Source organism: Nestor notabilis, unplaced genomic scaffold (genome assembly GCF_000696875.1).
Source record: "Nestor notabilis isolate BGI_N333 unplaced genomic scaffold, ASM69687v1 scaffold25690, whole genome shotgun sequence".
Taxonomy (NCBI): Eukaryota; Metazoa; Chordata; class Aves; order Psittaciformes; family Psittacidae; genus Nestor; species Nestor notabilis.
The window spans coordinates 4,467-25,051 of record NW_009910121.1 but is presented as its reverse complement, the minus strand read 5'-3'; the positions used below and the strand labels follow the sequence as shown (position 1 = coordinate 25,051).

At 38.7% G+C, this 20,585-nt stretch overlaps 1 protein-coding gene across 1 annotated transcript in view; it reads left to right on the top strand.

Annotated features, from left to right (window-relative positions):
* The window catches only part of LOC104413505 (spermatogenesis-associated protein 16-like), a 28,005-nt gene that overhangs the window by 7,156 nt on the left and 264 nt on the right, over window positions 1-20,585 (top strand). The window contains exon 3 of the mRNA XM_010024513.1: window positions 9,827-9,972. Within this exon, the coding sequence (XP_010022815.1) occupies window positions 9,827-9,972 (146 nt within the window). The remainder of the gene's footprint in view (window positions 1-9,826; window positions 9,973-20,585) is intronic.

Here is a 20,585-nt window from a genome sequence, read left to right as displayed (position 1 = left end):
TTCCTGGGAGCCCTGTAGGATTAAGGTCTTTGGATGTGCTCCCTGTTGTAACTGTTGGCTCAGTGCTAGCTGCTGCAGAAAGACTAGGGCACAGCCACATTTCTGCCCACTCTTCCTCCTCCAACATTGTCTCTTTTTGCAGATGGGTCTTGAGGTCCAAGAAGCCATCAATCTGTAACAATGTGTAATGCCTTGCTTCATGGAACATGGAATTCCTGGTCATCTGGAATGAACAGGGTGTATAATGGGACTTAATAGAATTTTCCCTGTCCGCTCTCACTAAGAGCTGTGCAAGGACTAGAAGCAATTTAGGACAATGGAAGTCCTCAAGGAAAGCCTCATGTGAAAGGCTAAATATTTATTTTGGCACCAACTTTCTGGAGCTAAAAATCAGACACAAATTATCTACCCTTACCATCAGCATAGATCCTCTAGAAACTTCTTGGGAGTACACTAGGTCTTGGACAGAGAACATTGAAGATGACAGTCACTAATTCCCCAAAGCCTGAATGCAAGATACTGACTTTACTCTCTAGAAATATTCTTTTAACATATAATAACAAAGTAGTTTCCTAAATATGCATTTAACTTCCTTAAAAAAAAAAAAAAAAAAAAAAAAAGAAAAAAATTGGCAGTTTTTTCTATCCCTATAGTCCCATCACTATATTTTTAGGCTGCAAAGCCAAGAAATCGATTTACACACACACACACACTACTGATTGTCTTTTATGGCTGCAGAAGATTTTAGACCAGGAATGTGAAGCTTACAGATGGCTCAAATCTGTCTTGTGGAATAGAGTAGGAATCTGTTATAATGATCCATTTGGACATGCTCCCATTTTTTGATCACTGAATTTGAATCTATTAATCTTCTATACGTTTCCAGCATGCCCATCACCATGAAATAAAGCTGAGGAACTGCACAGCTATTTCTCTATAAGGATTCTTACCCCTGCTCTTCTTACCTGAATGGTTGTTACATACTGGCTTATAAGGTACTTTTTTCCTCAAAAACTATATGTTGACCATAAAACAATATATTTCCTTACTCATATGCATGTACAAGAGCAAAATTCCTATTCCAGAAAGGAGAGGCCATATTTTCCAATCATTTTGGTGCCAAGCAGATCAGTCAATTTCTAATTAACTCTAATTAGCTTCCTCACATGCTATTAAATTTTTTACCTGGAGGTGATAGGCACTCAAAAGCGTTAAATATTTTCTCCATATTTGGTAAATGTTAAGCAGTATATTTGATTAAAAATAATCATCCACCCCTTGTCACTTACAATCAAAAGCCTCATTGTAAAATATGTTCTGCATGTGTTTAGGTCAGTCACTGAGAAATGGAGACAAGGTCCATGTAGTAGACCCCTCAGCAGGTAACACCGGGAAGAAAAGAGAAAGGAGGAAAGAAAATAAAAATAAAAATATATATATTAAAAAAAAAGGTAAAAAAAAATAAAAATAAAAATACAAAATACTTGGGACAGGACTGAGGGAGGCACTAGTCCATCCTGAAAGACACAGGCTCACATTTCTGCTGACAGTGAACATCGTGGCTCAGGGCATGTCACTGCCAGCTGGATCCGTAAGGGGCTTCTCTGAAAGCTGGGCAGCTAAAATTATTTAGGTGCATAAACCCTACAGCTCCCTCCATGTATTGCAGGCATTGTGGTACCCAATGACAGATAAACGCAAAGGTGTGATGCTACCTCACCTCTTTCTATGTGCCTTAGAGCCTGCCTCAAAGTGGGGTTTCTTTTATGCTTAAGGGCCCTAAGAAATTGGAAATATTTATCCTCCCAGCTACTGCCTGCTCCTGGAAGGCAGTGCAGGAACAGAGAAGGAAGAGCAATTCATGTTTCATTTGTGGCTCTGGGTGCTCCCTGGCTAGAGGAGCCAACACAGCACAAGAATGCAATGGACAATTGGCTTAATTTATGGTAAGAAAATTAGGCAAGTTAGTAGAAGGTTCAATCACCAAAAGCAGCTAATTCAGGAAAGCAGCAGTCATAGAAGGTGTCCTGTTAAAGTATTTTCTTGCTGAAATGTCTTTAAATCATACCACTGCATACCTGCACAGACTGCGTAGAGATGCAGGCTGAAGTGGGCACCAAATTGGAAAGTGTTCATGGACTGATTTGAGAGTAACTTTATCCATGAGGACAGTTTAGAGAAAGTGTGTTATTAAAGTACTTTATTTCCATTTAGAGATTCACACAGGCATACACAGACAGTAGGTGGTGACAGCTGCTACCAGAACCATTTGTTATCTTACTCCTGTTCAGCTTTTGACAGTGTAAAATGAATATAAATGCGGAAAAGCTTTAACAGAGGTGAACCAAACAATAAAAAGTAGGGGGGAATGAATTCTGGTTAGGTTACATTAGGGAAGAGCTTTATTTCTGTTTATTCCTGAGGCATAACTATGTGCTGTGTTTCTAATGCTGACAATACTGTTGAGAGAATTCTTGTTGGATTTTACCAAATCCAGACCATCCTGAGGTGGGAGAGAGAGGAGAGCTGGCCTTGCAGCTAGGTTTAATGACATATCCAGAAATCACATGAAAATAAGTCTTCAGCATATTATTGCTTTTCCCTAATAATCCTGTCCATCAAAATGGAGTGAACCTTTCACATAGTTTGCCTTAATAAAAGTGCTGGTGAGATGTGCCTGTGTTCGGCCTTAGCAGGAGCAAATCTCTTGCCATCAAGGGGATTAAATTAGTTGGCCTGAAATTATATTGCTTTTTCCAAGCAATCACAACAGCTCTCAAAATCTTGCTACAATATAGTCACATCACACCAGCTGACAGTTACCTCCAAAAAAACATTCATTTTGGCCAGCTCCTCCTGTGAATGCTATCAACAGACTGATGCTCCTGCTTCAAAGTCGAATAGGCATTTTGAACCGTAATTCTATCAAGAGGAGGTACCGGTATCAGTTTTGACTTCCAATTGTTTGGTTTTCATAGAAGCATAGCATAGGGTTGGAAAGGGCCATAAGATCTTCTAGTTCCAGCCACCCTTCCATGGGCAGGAACACCTTACACAAGACCATGTCACCCAAGGCTCTGTCCAACGTGGCCTTGAACACTGCCAGGGATGGAGCATTTACCACTTCTTTGGGCAACCTCTTCCAGTGCCTCACCACCCTAAGAGTAAAGAACTTCTTCTTTATATCTAGCCCAAACTTCCCCTGTTTAAGTTTAAACCTATTATCCCTTGTCCTACCAAAAAGAGGAATAGCTCATACGGAGTATTTACTCCATCCTCAGTTTGGTTTGATGTTGGATGAGCTCACAGTGGAGGACTGACAGATTTTGTATTACAATCTATAAAGGAGATTTTAGTATGCTGTACAGAATATAAAGTTCATTAGAAACTATTGTATATAGATTCCATGATATGTGTTTCATTATAGCACTTTGGGGTTGTTTTTTTGGAGCGGGTTTGGGGGTTTTTTTGCTGGTGATGGGTTTTTTTGGTTGGTTGGGATTTTTTTGCTTCTGTGTCTACTTCTTTCACCCTAGCAGTACTGATAATAGAAACACTCAATAAAACTGGGATTCATAATAAGAGGGACAGATTTATAGTGCAGCACACAGATTAAGCTGAAGTCAAATGGATGATATTTTCCTAAAACCTTTGTTCCTGATATAATACTTCTGAAGCAAATTATTTACAATACGAGAAAGACCCTTAAGTTTGCACTGAGGGGAGGTAAAGCCTTTAATCTGAATTTGGGCCAATAAACAGGAATGACTTAGGCTTAGGACTACTGCAGGGAACATCGTTAGCTTCTGTGGGAGGGAAAGATTCACATCAAGATTATTTTTATAAAGCAGCATTCACCTAGAAATGAGCACAAACTAAAATGTTATGTCCTCCGAATTTGGTGGGCACTCAAAAAAAAAAAAAAAATCTCATTTTTGCAGAGAGTTCTTATTTCCAAGAAGGGCCAAAACAGTGATAGATGTGCAAAACATGCCAGCCTTTGGGGAACATAAAATTTAGGTTTGAATTTCTCTAACATTCTGCCCCACTTGGTAAACAAATCCCTTCCATGTACCTCTGGTTCCTGCAAAAAGCCTGGTTGTAGCCAAAGAAGGAATTGAAGTATAGGCATAAACGGAACTTCAGATAAACCCAATGAAAATGTTGGGAGAGCAGGCTCAATTCCACCCCACCAGATGCCATGGTAAGGGCAAGCAGCCTGTTAAGTTCATCTGGTAAAATCACCACTCACCAGATCCTTACTTTTCTGGTAAATTGGTTTTCTCAATAGAAATAAGGAGCATTTCTCAGAAGGCAGGACAAGTGAGGTATATTTAGCTTTCACCCAGTATTGTGTCACTAATAATATGCCCAAGATAGCAAATGTGTCCTGAACACACACTATTACAGCATCCAGTGCTAACTCTATACAGAGTAGCTAATACGCCAAAAATGCCATACGTACATATTATTTGAATTACCATTGCAGAGCACATTGTAGGAAGCCTAGTGAATTTAATTCCTCTCACCTGACATCTGCATTCATATCTAGTAGTGAATTATATATTTTCAATATGTTTTCTTGCAAGTTATTTACACAAATCTCATTAACAATAAAGATGGGGGTTTGTATACAATTTCTGCTCTGCTGACCAGAATTGCATACCAAGATGTCCGTATGACTTTGAATAGAAGCTGGAAAGTTATGCTGCATGAAATCATGTCATTGAGATAAAAATCCTCTCTTTCTTCCTCATACTGACTTTTTTTTTTTTTTTTTTTTGATTCTCCACCCAAACAAAACTGCCATTAACAGCTTCTTTGTTATCCTGGTTTCCTGCAGTATTTTTGATAGTGCCTAATTGTTGCAAAGACTGGATTACAGTACAATATACAAAGAGCAGTTTGTTTTCAGCACTGTGTGAGGCTTGCTATCAGGTTTTGAAAGTTATTTTCAGAAGTAGCCTTCCTTAGCAGACATTTTCTGGGATGCAGTTAGTGTTCGACTTGCCAGGTGCCTGATGTGTAATGCAGTGACATTACCAGGCTGATTACTTGGATGGATCTGAAGTGAAGGCATCTGGTTAGGACTGTTGGCTAGTCAGAAGAAAAGGCACTAATTAAATATTTTTTGCCTTTTCAGGTTTGTCTCTCTGATTAGCCACTCTAAAAATCACTGCAGGGAAAACCACCGTTATCTTTAAAAGAGAGGCATGATTAAACATTCCTCTGCTAACAAAGAAAAAAAAGGAAAGAAAAAAAAAAAGCAATGCAATCAACTCAGCCAGGCTAGCAGGTTATTGCTGTATTCAAAGTCTCTCAGCCCTTTCATCCAAGAGAGGAAAGCATGAGTGATCTCATGGAATTTGCCAAAGAATCTTAGTGCCACACACTATTTGACCAAATTTACTTGTTTTCCTAAGCTAAATTGGTCTTAAAATATGAATCTATAACTATACACATAGATGGATACTTATTGGGCATCTTTAAAACAAACTATATTCCTGAATTTAGTATACACAAAACCTATAGTAGTGATCAGTAAACTGTTACCATTGCCAGTTTCTTACAACCAAACCTTTCACCTGGTTTTCAGAGAAAACAGTTCCAAAGTGCCAAGGTACAGATCACCAGAACTCTAATCTTATTCTTCCAAATTACACACATGCTAACTAGAAAGCTACCTTAATCATCATTTCCACTGGTCTTTTACCAAAGCCGTGGTTGGTCTGGTGGGGATCTTTTCCTGTCTTTCTTCTTAGCTAATGCCTGGGAGGTTTTTACTCATAAAATTTCCTTGCTTGCTACTGCCAAAATTAAAGCCTAAATACCTCAATAAAATCTATGTTAAGTTCACAGTATCACAGACTCATTCTGTGACCTTTGACAAAGTACTTTATTACAAGCATTTATATGACCATGGTTTCAGCAATATTTATAGGGTCCTACACACTGCGAGAGAAGCCTCCTTTATCAGTGAAAGTACAATATAGTGTCAGTTCACCCCTAATACGAAAATTGCCCATGATGCTTTCATTCCATACGTTTCATTTACGTAACTTGATAACTCTTTGAATGGGATAACTCCGTAGTCTTCTAAAGGATGCGTGTTCACAAAACCTGCTTGATAGCCTTCAGTTGTAATAAGGGCCTCTATGAAAATATAAATATCCTTTGGCAGGATTTTTAAAATTAAATGTTATTTCTGGAAAAACTGGCAGGGGCACTGTCAGGTAAACTAAGTCTGAAAATAAAAAATACCATTAGATTTCCTAGCTATGGTAAAGGACATAACCTGGCACATTAAAAGTTTTTAACTCCAGATTGGCTGTAAAGCTTCAAACGTTTAAATTATTTGCTTCAATTTTAAAGCTTCTATAATCTTTCAGATATTGATTAGATTTCTGCAGACCGAAAGCTCACTAAAGTCTTAGGCAAGATGTACCCCAAAATTTCCCAGTTTGGAATTAAAATACAACTCTAATATAACTCTGCAGAAAAAAATAAAATAAAATAGCCAAACACCCTCAACAGTACAAAAAGCAACTGCCTCTCCAAGCCAACATCTATATTTGAATGTCCTTGTGACAAGACCATAGCGTATTCAGAAGAGTGAGAAGGAGCTGGTTTTACTTAAAGCATTCCAAAAACACCATAGGCCTTTTGATCTTCAAAGTTGGTGTTATTGGACTGCAGACTGCAGCAAGGTAAAACTCAGTTCTGCTAGGTGAAACATGAAAATTGCAAACAAATCTCCTCCCTGCTCATTATGTCTGTGCATGGCACAGCCTTTCTTCTTGCCTTGCTCTCAGTCCAGCTGGGTTTTCCAAAGTTACAACAATCTGCAGCTACAGAAGCTATTTTGGATCCCAGGGAAATTTTCCTTTTCCTCTTCACCTTTGAAACTCAGATGTGAGTCTTTCTACAACTCTTCTTCACATCCCTCCCATGCCAGAAATCTCAGCTCACTGTCTTTTTCCTGCCTACCTTCTCATCTGGGAGCTTCCCCTAATCAGCTTTCTCAGGTGCTTTCTGGCACTGTTGTTGCCTCACTACCCCAGAAATGCTCACTCAGACTTGATATTCAGTGCCAGACAGGCCAACACAAGGAAGTGGTCCTCCTACTGCACAGCCAAATCATTTTATTAGAAAGGCCAACAAAATACAGTAAAAGGTGATAAAACACACACAAAATGTATCTCCTCCATCAGAGCTTGGAAAACAATGTGCTTTTCAGGCAGCACTAAGATCATTCACCCAACTAAAACCTTTTCCAGTGGTGTCTCTACTGCTACCAAAACAGTTCCTTACAGCAGTGAGTACATTTAATTGTGCATCTTGCCAGTACCAGACACTAGGGCTATTTTGTATATTCATAACTTTTCCCACTTAGTATAGAAGAAGCCATTTCTGTAAAATTAAGTTGAATCTGATTTTTGGTGCATGTTGCTGCTGTTTGTACGGAACTAGTGTGGAAAAGTCTCTCTAAAATGCATTGACCCACTGGAGAAATGCTACACAAAAATCAGGAGAGTTTGGGACATAAAAAGTATACAACTTAGATATAGGATGTCCCAAATGCAGGCACATCCCTTTAAAATATTACTCTGATTTTGCGAGATTAAAGATTGAGATATTATTCATTTCTTTGAACTCTTACTCTGCGATGTCTTAGAGAAGACCTGACAGAACCCAATATTCACTGTATTTAAATATATTTTCAGAACCCTTATCTGTCCAGATATGGTTTACAGAGACTCATGTCTTGGTTTTTGTCAAAGATAACTGAGGGGTTACACAGGTATAAACATAACTCTTCGTATCAGCAGTAAGACTCAAGGAAATGCTGAATTGCAGCACTTTATACTGAAGGGATTCCTAAATGATATTTTTCTTCTCACAATCATTCAAGAACTTGAAAGGCCAGGGAGTAGCCTGATATCTCTTATTCCCATAAATTTAACAGAGGTCACAGCATGGCCAATTCAGCTGAAAAGTGTTATTACAGAAAAACTTGATGATACTTTTATGTTCACTGATGTGAACATAATTCTCTGGGTCTTTTAGGCACATATAGCACGTCTTATCCATAGAGACACTTCAGCAGATATATATGGTACCATGAGCAAAGTTAAAAGTGATGAATTTGCTGATTTATTACTTCTACTAATAACAAGATGATAGAAAATCTTAAAAGTATGGGTGTTATTATATACACTGTGTAACTTCGCTCTGTGGAGAAGGCATGTGAAAGAAAAAAAATATTTATCACACCTGAACTAGGGGGACACTTCCTCAAATGACCTTTGTTGCCTGTTAAGAATTGAGCTGATCTCTAACCAGTGCACAAAAATCCTAAAGATAGGGATAGCTTTCTAGATGCTAAGTGTGGATGTGGGTCTATAATCCTTCTTGCCTTTAAGGATCACAAGCAGGAAGAAAGATGCATCTATAGAAGAGCTTCTTTTCTGGACAGATTTAATCTTCTAAATGGATCTCAAACTGCTGAGTTGATATTGCACCTCCTAGAGATCAAGCACTGGATTTTAACTACGTAGGCACAAGAAACTAATTACTATAACTAAATGCATTAGTGATGGGGAGCTGGCAAAACTGGGTTTAAGCAAGAGTCCCTTGGTTATACCCCATTTAAAGTAGAGGCTACATTTATGCACATCAGGCTGCAGTTGTATATCAGTGCCGTAAGAGCCCTCAACACTGCTCTCGGTGTGATCCAAGATTTTGAGCGCACAGCCTAGGTAAGTATTAATTTGTTAATCTTCATTACAGATCTACTTTTAAAGCTGACTCGCAGTGAAGTTCACTTCGATGAAATCATTGCACTCTACACAATGCTGTTAGGGATTGTTTATACAAGCAACGAACATTCTATTGCATTTTCATTAGTAGCACTATATGGTTATTCTCCTTAAAGACGAGGCTCTTACACTTCATCTATTTGCTTACAGTTGACTTTTCTTAAGAACTAAAAGCTAATTTTTACTACTCTTGGGCATTACAAAATCAGGTAGATTAATAAAACAAAGATTTGAGGACCAAAGGTAGTCCTGCACGGTACTGTAGCTCTGCTAGCACTGAGGGCTCTCTAAAACTTTAAGGCATTGTGGGTTATCTAATTCTAAAGATGCACATTCTTAAATCAAACATCATTTACTGAGAAAGTCACAGGCTGTGATGAACAGCAGGCATTTATCAGGAAAAGATTTTTTTAAAAACAGAAAATATGATGTTTCTGTCTGCTAAACTTTATATGGATCAAGAAGATGGGAAAGATGGTTGATCTCATCCTTTTTACTTTCTATAGCAGTTTTCTGGAAGGACAAGTCCTCCCATTAAACTAGGGACAGAGTTTCTGGTTTCCTTGCCTTGTATCACACTCTGCTTTCCTGCCTGTGGGACAAAGGCAGCAAAGCCTAAGGCAGAGTTCACCACTGGCTTGCTGAAATAAGTAAATAGCTGTCTGAGCCTCCTTGTTCAACCTCCTTCTGAAGACAGCCATGGATTTTGGAAGCCTGAAGTTGAGCCTCTACTTTTTGAAATGGGGAAAAATATAGTTTCTTTCCTAACAGCGCTTTTTAGTTTTTAGTTTATTTTCTGCTCTCTTGACTATCCTTTCCAGGAATACGACACTGCATTTTATATTATACTCACATGTATTTGTACTGGTTTTTATAGTGCTAACTTTGGTTAAAGTCAGGGTATATTTTACTTGGAATTCCATCTACTCAATTTATCAGTTACAAAAAGCATTTCTACCTAACAAAAGGTATAACATTAGTAAATGATGTTTTTGTTTCTTGTACAGCTTTTCAGTAAAGGTGCAGCTATAGACAATCCCTTTGAGTCACCTCCAGAAGATCTTTCTAGTATTGCCAGTTTTATTGAGACAAAGCTTGTAATCTGCTACCTAAAACTGAGGAAGCCTGGTGAAGCTCTGAATCATTCATACAGGTAAAAATAAATATGGATTAGATACACTGCTAAGACTGAAATAAACAAAAGACCAGGAATTAAACCTGTGCAGGAAGAAACAGTCTAATAATGAGAAAAGAGGAATCAATAAAACACAAGTTACAGATGACATTGATGCTTAGTGTAGACTAATTCAAAATCTGAGATGTTAAGCCACAATAGCCCTGTATAGATTTAAGTGCTTTGATAATGTGTAAGGTAAGGATTTGCAGGCAAGTCATATAGTTTAGGGCACCCTTAAGACTGAAGCTGCACAAATAGAAACATGCTCAGCCTTATATGACAGTAATGATATTATGAGCTCTTGATCTTTTTCAAGACAGATTAGGTCAGGGATAGCTTCAAATTATTTTCATTACGTAATTCCTCATAGGCTCACCTGTGATCCACAAGACCAGCACCACCAGCAATGCATAAAGAAGCCAGAAACAAAGCTTGTACATGGTGGAGATGAAATTCCCATTAGTTTCAGATGAGTTCGGATTTTGCTGGGTTTGTACTGCCCTTAATTAGCATTGAGGCATAACGATAGTTTCTGTTAAGCACGTGCATGCCCTGCCAGCAACAATTCATTACTGAGGTCTCCATTCACTTTTTTTTTCCTTTGGATGAGACGTATTAAGATGAATACTGCAATTAGTGCAGAGTGAGGATTTTTTCCATACAATCATTCCAAATGAATGTAACTACAAAAGACTTGTTACAACAAAAGAGCAGGCACATGCTCATACCTAATGCACAGAAGACAGTGAGGAAGACTAATGTGTTGGTATAGAAATGCAGTGCTACCATGGCAGCAGGTTCATTCAGCTACATGCAAAAGTCATGGGAAGTCTGAGAATCCTGACTTAATGACAAGGTTTTCATCTCCCATCCCCACTCATCCCCACCCTTTTCCCCAGCATTTTTTGTCTGTAAAGCTACGCCTACCTAGAGCTTATACACACTGGGGTGGGGGGGGAGGATTCATCCTTCAGACTAGTTCCAAGTACCATTCTGGGTTGATAGCTTGAATGCCCGGGAGCGACTAGAGAACACTAGGTGTGCTCCCAGGGCACATACTTAGCAGGGACTCCTTTCAGGTGGAGTATCCTATTAGATTAGCCAAAGCATAGGAAGTGGGGAAGAGGAAGACTTAGATTCCTGCCCACGGCAGGGGGGTTGGAACTAGATGATCTTAAGGTCCTTTCCAACTCTAACCATTCTATGATTCCTGTTACAAAAAACCAAAAAAACCCAAACAAACAAAAAAACAAACAAACAAAAAACCACCATAGAAATCCATAAAATGCACTCATACAAACTAAAAGTCAACCACAATTTTTTCATGGCTTCTCAAAGACCATGTTAGAAAAGAAAAATATGTATGTGTAAGTTTGACTGGACTCCCAACCTTTAGAAAAATCACTCTCTTATTCCAACTGGAATTACCAAGAACACTAAAATAAGGAAGCACTATGACTTTATAAATATAACTGGAACTTCCTTTAAATTATCTTGGTTTCAAAATAGTAAAATGTATTTACCACAGTGCTACAGAAACTAAAGCCTATTCAGACATGCTTTGGTTTCAATAGTCTAAAACAGAAATCCATGACCTACAAAGAAAATACATGCAGTCAGATTGAGATCACTAGAAAACTGAAGGAGGGAAAATTCTTCACTTTTTCTTATCTACAATCACAATAATTTGTTCTTAACTCTTTTAACATAGCACAAAGAAAAGTGGCAATCAGCAATGACCATTTTCAATATAATTCATCTAATATCTTCCCAAATTGGAATAAACCTGCTGATCGTAGTTGTCACATTGAAACTGATACAATAGTGTATCAGTAAAAAAAAAAATATTCTGAGACATAATTAACAAAAAGACAAACTTCAAATACAATCAATTGCTATATTTTTCAAAAAGATCAAATAAATTACTGTACGCTTGACTACTAAAAATAGCTTACTGCCATCTGTTAACTGGTGTATATAGAATTTTTATTCCCATTGAGTTTTTATGTCATCACCACATTGTAGTGGCCTGCTGGTAATCTTTTGGCATTAATCATAAATCCAAATTAAAATATTCATTTCTGCATTTATTTGCATTTACTGAACTATTCTTTCTTTAATTTCATGTAAATTTCACAGCTCCTGCATTCATTTCTGAAGCCTTATTAGCCAAAAATCAGCTTTAATATTCTCACACATAGTAGTATCTAATATATAGAAGTGGGTTTTGTTGGGAAGAAATCTTATAAAATATCAGAACTAGAGGAACAGAGAAAAATTCCGGCAACTTTGTTTTAAAGTATTCAAGAACAGGCACTTGCAGGGGAATAGCTTTCCCATTCTTAAGAAAGGAAATGGAGTACAATTTATATCATTGGCCTTGGATCCTGTATGAGAAGCCAAGTCTTCCTGAAAACTAGGAATTCTATTCTCTGGTTTTTTATATCAAAATTTAAGGCTGCCTTTAGCATCACTGGCACAACTAAGGACACTGCCTGGGTTCTGATCATTTGTCAGACTGATAACAAAAGATTTTACCCTTTGCAATCAAACATTATTAAAAGCACTCTCATCCATCACAGCTCTGAACAAACCATGGATTGACCTCACCAGGCAACGTCTGCAGTAACCTACTTGACCACCAATTTTCATCATAAGATAGCCATCAAAATAATTCCTAACTTGCAGTCTGAGGCTATAAAATGAATCACACAATATTTACATGCCCTGTGGTCCTTCTGGCCCAGGCATTATGGCATACCAGGGTTTAATGATCTTAATAACCCCATATGGCTTGCTGAGAAATTAGATTTTCCCTTTGGTTGCAGAAGGCAATTTTCAATTATAGCAGATGGCAAAACAGTGAAGGTCCAAGAAGTCAAGAACTGAATAAGAAACCTCAGATTAGTACTTAGGCCTTATGTTGCTCAGCCTAATAATGTCAGTGGTTGAATTTCTGCCCCAAATGAAAACAATCTCAAAGCAGAGCATAGCATTTCAGCAGAGCAGTCCCCCAGTTATGTCCATTCTTCAGAGGGCCAGGCCCAACAGAGAAATCCATAAAGCTGCAGTCACATGTGAAGAACAACCCATGGAGTATCATGTACACAGCTCAGCAATTGTTAAGATTGAATTTTGTTTGAAATTGGAGAAAATGATGCTGAACTCCATGACAACTGAAGATGGACAATCATTCAAAACATGAGACACATTACTTCCTTGATGAGACTCTATATCCTCTTACGGTTTTGTTGTTTATTTTGCTTTTTTCCTCCAAGCAAGCTGAAACAAATCTGCATTAACACCATATGTATTTAAAGGGTGGCTACAAAGAAATTGGAGACTCTCTTTTTACAAGGAGTCACAGGAAAAGACAGGGGTAATGGGTACAAGTTACTCCTGGGGATATTCCATTTGGACATAAGGAGAAAAATTTTGACCAGGAGAACAATCAGCCATTGGAATAATCTTCCCAGGGAAGTGGTGGATTCCCCAGTGTTCGGCACTTTAAAGATTCAGCTGTACAGGGAGCTGAGACATCTTATCTAAAGCATGCTTTTGCCAAGATAGTTTTGACGAGATGATCCTCAAGGTCCCTTCCAAGATGGGATTCTACAATTCCCCAGCTGCTCCAGTGGTCCTCATGGCACACACTATTTGAAGAATGACAGACACAGCTAAATCTAGTTGCCTAAACAGACTGCTGTTCATAGAGATCCTGTGCATGGATCAAGCACCAGAAAATGTGGAAGAGGTTAATGTCATCTACCCAGCAGCAAGTGACAATGAGCATTTTGTTTAATTTCTGCCTACTTTTGATTACTCCCTGCCCAGCTGTAGGATGGCTGCTGGTACATAGGGCTCCTCTGGAAATAAGCTACTCAGCAGGGAAATGAGGCTGCCCACTGTAAGTGAAGAGTCATATCTCTTCGCAATGGGATTGCCATCATGCCATAGGAAACCCACATCTCCTTGATGGGAAGTGCCATCTGGAAGGATGTTTGCAACTTGCCTCCTCTGAGAGCACCCCTGGGCTTGACTCCTTGCCCTCCTTCCCTCAACATGGAGATTGTGGATGTAAGAGCTGGGAGAAAGAAGATGAATCAGACATTGTGGCATGTTTCTTTAACATCTCTAAGTAATGCCTGAAAAATATGTTCACGATAATGAGGAATGCTGTACAGAGCTATTCAAAATCTTTGGGGGTTAGAAAAGATTTTCCTGTGTCCTTGAAGACTCTGCTTTGCAGCATGACTTGCTGCCAATTCTCTTTCTCCCTCCCAGAAAGGCAATGTATAGAGAATGTAATAAATCTGTAAAGCTTTTTCTGCTATGCCTTTTTATGTGTTCAGTGGAAGGCGGGGCTCTCTAATGCCTCTTGCACAATTCATAGGGAGACACATGAAGTAGAAAATAGCTCCTCCGTTAAGTAGTACACGATTGCTTTAGTGATGACTTAACAGAGGGAATCTCTTCTGGAGGCACGGGGCGGGGGGTGGGGAGAGGGAATCTAAACCAGCTGAAACCTCACAGAGTTCAAACACTTAAAAGGTTTAAAATAATTATTAATAATCAAGTTTTATGCAATATCAGTCAGAAAAAAAGGCATCTCAAAACTTGGTCAGTTTATTATAGGCAGGATAAATCAGGACCCTTTAATCCGGATTAATTCAGAATTTTCAGACCAAAAATTCAATATTCAGCTACTTCTTCATTCCCTAGCTTCCTTATTTTGCACCTTTAAAGTAGGACTATATTAAAGTAAGTTGAAGAATAGAATTCTAGTGAAATATTAAATAATCAAAAATAAATAATGCAATGATGCTATGATACAGTGCAGTCAGTGGGCATTAAAATGGAGACAGAATAGAAGAGCAGCATACACTTTTAGGTAGAAGTAGAAAACCATGAAGCATAATGGCTGATGCTGCTAATCTGTGGGAAGTCTGTAGTATAATGTATACTTTCCTCTAAACTACTCTCATAATCTCTTACCTTCTCAAAAAAGTGAAGAAAGAGAAGAATTAGCAGCACCTAATTACTTCAGCAATTGTGTTAGGCGTATTGCAATATACATAATAGATGAGATATTATTAGTACAAACCTATTCCACTGAGATGCTCTTGGTAATACAAACCAGAAGTACTCTCAAAAAAAAAAATCATTCCTTCTCATGCAGCATTTCAACTATTTCTCTGTACTTCAACTTTTTATTATTTTTTAAATGAGAAGCATTTTCTCTGAATTCTGATTCTCAGCTCTGAATCACACATTATTTCCAGGTTGGTATATCAGCAACATAGTTCCTATTTTATGGGCTGAGACTTCCTCCACTGAGGTCAAGGGCTATATTCTGCTTGACTTTAATGATGCTATATTGCAAAAACATTTATCTACACAATGTCTGGTGGGATCCTATTAAGAAAAGGCATATTTGGTGTGGGGTGGAGGAGAGAATGGGAAGAAAGCTCCAGAAGAAATACAGAAGGTCTGGCAACACTGAACTGTTTTATAAGGGTTGGGATACATGACAGCAGTCCTAATGGCATCAGAAGGTTTGGCGACAAAGAGAGTGCTACTTGTAGAGCTGGAAAGTGAGTGGGCAGTGCACGATGCACACAAGATGGGAAATGCAGAGTATCTCCACTTGTATTAAGATGTTTGGGGAGCTTTTAGACAAGATCTTTCTAAATATCTTTTTGTTCTGGACTGGAGAGCATTCTCCTTTTTACCACCTTCACAGCTGAGGAACTGAGACCTCTATAGCACATTTATCTTATGCTTGCAATTCAAAGCAAATTGCTGCTGCAAAACCTTTTAGCATGGCAGTTATATTTCACTTTACTGACAGAGAAAAGGCGTTGTGTGAAACCTTTTTTGGGAACCCACACTTCCTCCCATCCTGTCTGTTTAGATATGAAAACTTTATGAGAGGCTTCTTCAGTGCACTGAAGGTCCTTGCCCGCAGACGCCATAACTGCATTTTATTCCTAATTAGTTGTACAAAAAAATCCAACTGCACACAGACAAGCCAGGTGTCCTCCTTCAGTGTAAAGGGATTTGGACCTGTTCCTTGATCCACCTAAGTTCAGTAGAAGCTTTTATGTCTTTGTTTGCAGCTGTTTCAGTGATGACAACTATGTTAGAAGGGATTCCTAATGATTTACCAGGTTACCAAAGAGACCCATTCTGGAGTCTGCCAGGTTTGCCTTTGTGGGTGCTCTCATAGCTACATCTACATGGCCTCTTTGTCCTCCAGCTTTGTCCTGTATAACACAAATGTTACATAGTTTTGTGTTGCTTCTTTGGGAAAAATAAAATAAAATAAAAAAATTGTGGCAACGGCAGGGAGGGAAGGGTGCTCCTTCCTTGAGGGGCCAGAGCACACACACCATGGATAAAGGCCCCCAACTGCAGGCCAGAGTGGGCACCATCACAGCCAGGCATTTGATGGCAACAGAAACTCCCCATGGACCCATGTGTCTGAACTCGCACAGCCACCAAGAAACCAAAACCTAGCTCAGGAGAAAGGCCCTGCTTCCCTCATGTGTGCCTTCAAGCAGCTCTCCTCACCACGACACCCTCCTTCTGCCTTTAATTATTAATGCCCACAAGCACTGTACTCTTGTCCTCTGGGACAAAGTGCTTCAGCATGCCTGCTTTCACAAGCTTACTAAGTATTTCCACCAGCTTGTTGCAACAGGGAGGGTTTTTTACCTCTTCAGGATGTCAGCTTTGGTAAACTCTCACATAGAGCACAGAAGCCTGCAAGCTTTTGTGTATCCAAAACACATCTCTCTTAGTTTCCTATAACAGCACTGGGAGGATAAGTGGTTTGGAATACAAAGTTGTCTACAAGCAAACATACCACCATTAAGTGCTCAAATAAAACTTAAATAAAATCGTAACATAGCTGCACATACAAACTGCAGGAAAATATGAGGAGGTTGATTCCTGGCTACAATAGGGTTCAGGAATTTGACTGCCTCTGCTAGAGCTGAACTCTTAAACCAGCCCTTGGGATCACAGAACAGAGTATGGCAGACTCAAACAGATGTAAGACTAGAACTACACTGCAGATAATAAGCTCCCTGCCATATAGATGAAACAAGGAAAAAAGAAGAACGTTGAGGTTCAATGTAATCATACAGGATTCGTCAGGTTCATCTGCAAGTATATGGGGACTGCATCACCAGCTGTACTGATCAACAGTATTCACTGAACATAGAAACACCGTATTGGTCCACAGCAACTGAATATGTGGTTCTGCTGAATACTGGTTGACACATTATTTGCACTGACATTGTATTTAATGTTGTGGTGAAGAACACCTCAGCAACTGCATCTGTACTCAGTACCAGTGGCACATGGACACACCAGCACAGCACCCTTTATAGTGACCCATGCTAACTTTATGTCTTTCTGCAGAGGCACATATTGCTTTAGCACCGAATTTTCACTTTTGACAAATCTCCTAATTCCTCTCCAATAGTAAATTATAATTTACTATTAAAATGAGTTTGTAAAGATCACACTGTATCACTGAAAAGCATGGACAACTAAGAAAAAGAAAAAGCTTCTGCTACTCTACTCAAAGAAATAACTGCATGCACCTCTACAAGCAAACTAGCTTTTACCCACACTACTAGCAAGAAAAATTAGTTTACTTGCTTTAGTGGTGAAGTGTATTTTTTACACTTGTTTCATCTATAGAATCACCTAATTGACTTTTTCTTGGCCTATAAAGGCCAAACAAGAATGATGTGGTGGATTGTAGCGGAGGCATTTTCTCATGTCAGTCACATTAGAGTTAAACCCCTGTTGCATTTGGGAAGGAATTTGATAGAGGATGTTCACCTTAGAGAAAAAGCAAAGTGATTTCTAACAGCCAGTTTTGATGCAGCAATCCAAGTTTCTTGCCACACCTGTTTTCTCAAGACCAGGCAGCAAGACTGAAAGAAAAACTTGGACAGAAAACCACAGACTAACTTGTGCATCTTTGATTCGCATACTACAATTGTGAGAGAGTTGATGACTTCTTCCCCCCTCCTCACAGTTTGAAAAAAAGATAATAGGACAAACACTGTATTATTTTTAAGAGAAGATGTCAAGATGAAAAAATGAAAATGTCAAAAGAGGCTGATATACAGCATTACTTAAGGACTGTTTTGTTGAGAAAAACTGACCAAATGATTTACGAAAGGCTTTTAACGGGGCAGTCTTTGGATTACAGCAAAGATGAAAAATAAATGAAAATCTATTTCAAGTTTACTTTAGCCTAGTCATTTGACAGATGAGGGCAAAACCTGGCAAGAACACAAGTTTTAATCTTCAGATGTAGTGACTTTATTTGCAGTTTTGCGGATTAGAAGTTTTCTCTGAGCAAAACAAGAACTATCCATTTTCAGACATTTCCTATTGAAACCTTTTCTACCTGAAGATCCCATGGCAGCATATGAGTAAAAAGAGCAAAGGACCAATGCTTCTGCTGATGGCACAAATTGCTGCACACAGAGATTGTCCTGACTGTGTTGCAGCTGGTGTGTCCACCACCTTCTTCCCTTCCTAATTCTTCTGTCAAACCTCTCTCTTGAAACACATCCCTCCTAATTAATTACAGAATAAACCAGCCTAGTATCAAGACTGCTCATGGCTGGAGGTGGATCTTGGAGCATGGACTTGTTCTCAGTATGCACAGCCTGGCACATTTCTGCCTGGCCAGATGGGCCCCCATCTGCTCCTATTTGAAGGAGAACTTCCTGGAATTAGGGTTTTCCTCTTAACCTTTGTTTGTACAATTCCTTTGCTTCCTATTCTCATACACGGGTTTTTTTCCTCCCCTTTTCACCAAAATTGCCTGAAACACAGAATCAGGTTAAAAGCCAAAGGGATAGCTTTGCACAGTTTTAGTGCACACCTGGCATTGAATTAGCATGGCTCATCACAAAGGCTAGTAAACTGGACCTGCATCAATACAGTAAAAGTTTGGGTAGAGTAGTAACACAGCAGCAATTATTTCCAGTGCATAGGCTACAGACAGCCTAGCAACATCAAACAGAACTGCCAGGAGTCAAAGGTAGCTTTCTGATGTTTGCTCAAGCTATTAGGGCATGCTATAATATGTTTCAGTGTAGAGTTTATAGATCAAGAGAAGCAGTTGAACTTTTTAAGACTAGTTAAAAAAAAAAAAAAAAAAAGGATGGAAAATAGAGAGCTGGTATCTAATTCTATGAAAAACTGCCACAGTTCTATATTTATTATAAGCCTATCACAGCACATCCTGCTCAAAGACTCACAGAAAATGTGTTGCTAACTACCAAGGAATTATTGATTTATTTTTTTTCCCCTCTCATAGTGCTATTGCTTGGCTGCAGTAGAGCCGATAACTTGGGGAGCAGGGGGAAGGAAAAAATCAATATTACTATTATCAGCTGTTGACTACAGTTTACAGCAGCCATAATCTCGTAGAACAGCTTGCAGAAGTACCAGTTGTCATCCACGGAAAACATTACTTTTTTGGTCAAATCACTAGATGCTGATAGTATTTGATGTTTTGGTGACTTTGCTTTGGTTAAATTAAGTTTTGGTGACCATCAGTATTTGTCTAAACTGCAGATCTTAACCACTTTCAGCTTGTAGTATTTGCAGTTGGCATTATCTTTTCATTACTGCTAAGAGAGATTCGTTCCTCTCATTAAGAACAACTAATTTTTAATATCTCACACTGTTTAGTGCATTGTATTTTAGTTCAGTATTTAGATGTGTCCCCGGTCACTAAGGTCTGTACTTCCTCCAATAATGTCTTAAGGTACATGATACTCATTTGTCACTGTTTTTTTTAACCCCACGCCTTTTTCCCAGAGAGGTAGTTCCTGCAGGGTAATGCTTTCTCTCAATACAGTTTTCTCAGCATTTGTTCAAATGTTGGACTGGGAAAGCACATTTCTGAGTTCTACATTTTCTACATGCATGTAACAATAAATATTAAATTTGGCATCCTACAACACACTATGTGTACCTTTTCTCCAAGCACCAGAAGTGCTGACCAGAGAAGCCAGTCACTTGTTGGTGATCTCAGAAGTGGAACTAACTAGATGTAGAAGGAGCTGTCACTCTTGCCCTCCCCCTGTTCCCATCAGAAGTCTACCATGCCTGCCAATCTAACTGCTTAGCTTATGTTATTTTTACCCTTCTACCTCTTTCTGATATTGACTTAAAGCCTGTAATTTGTTACACCTGGAATTGCATCTATTAAAGGTAAAGGTCTAAAAAACATGCCAAGGTCCACCCACATAGAACCTATCACTTGTACAGAAAGTATTTCACAAATCTGCCAAGTTAACATTAAAACACATGCTAGATACACAGTTTTTCCAGGTAGATGATCAGACAACTGCCACTCATTTTTGTGAAGGTAGGAGTTCACATGAAGTTGTACTGTAGCATTTTTGCTTATGTTTCCTGCAAGCTAAAGGCAATACGGAATATTACCACAGTAACTTTTTTCCTAGAACAATATACAAAACCCCAATGAAACTACATTTATGATATAACCTCAATAAAAATTTTAATAATGTTGTTCATATATC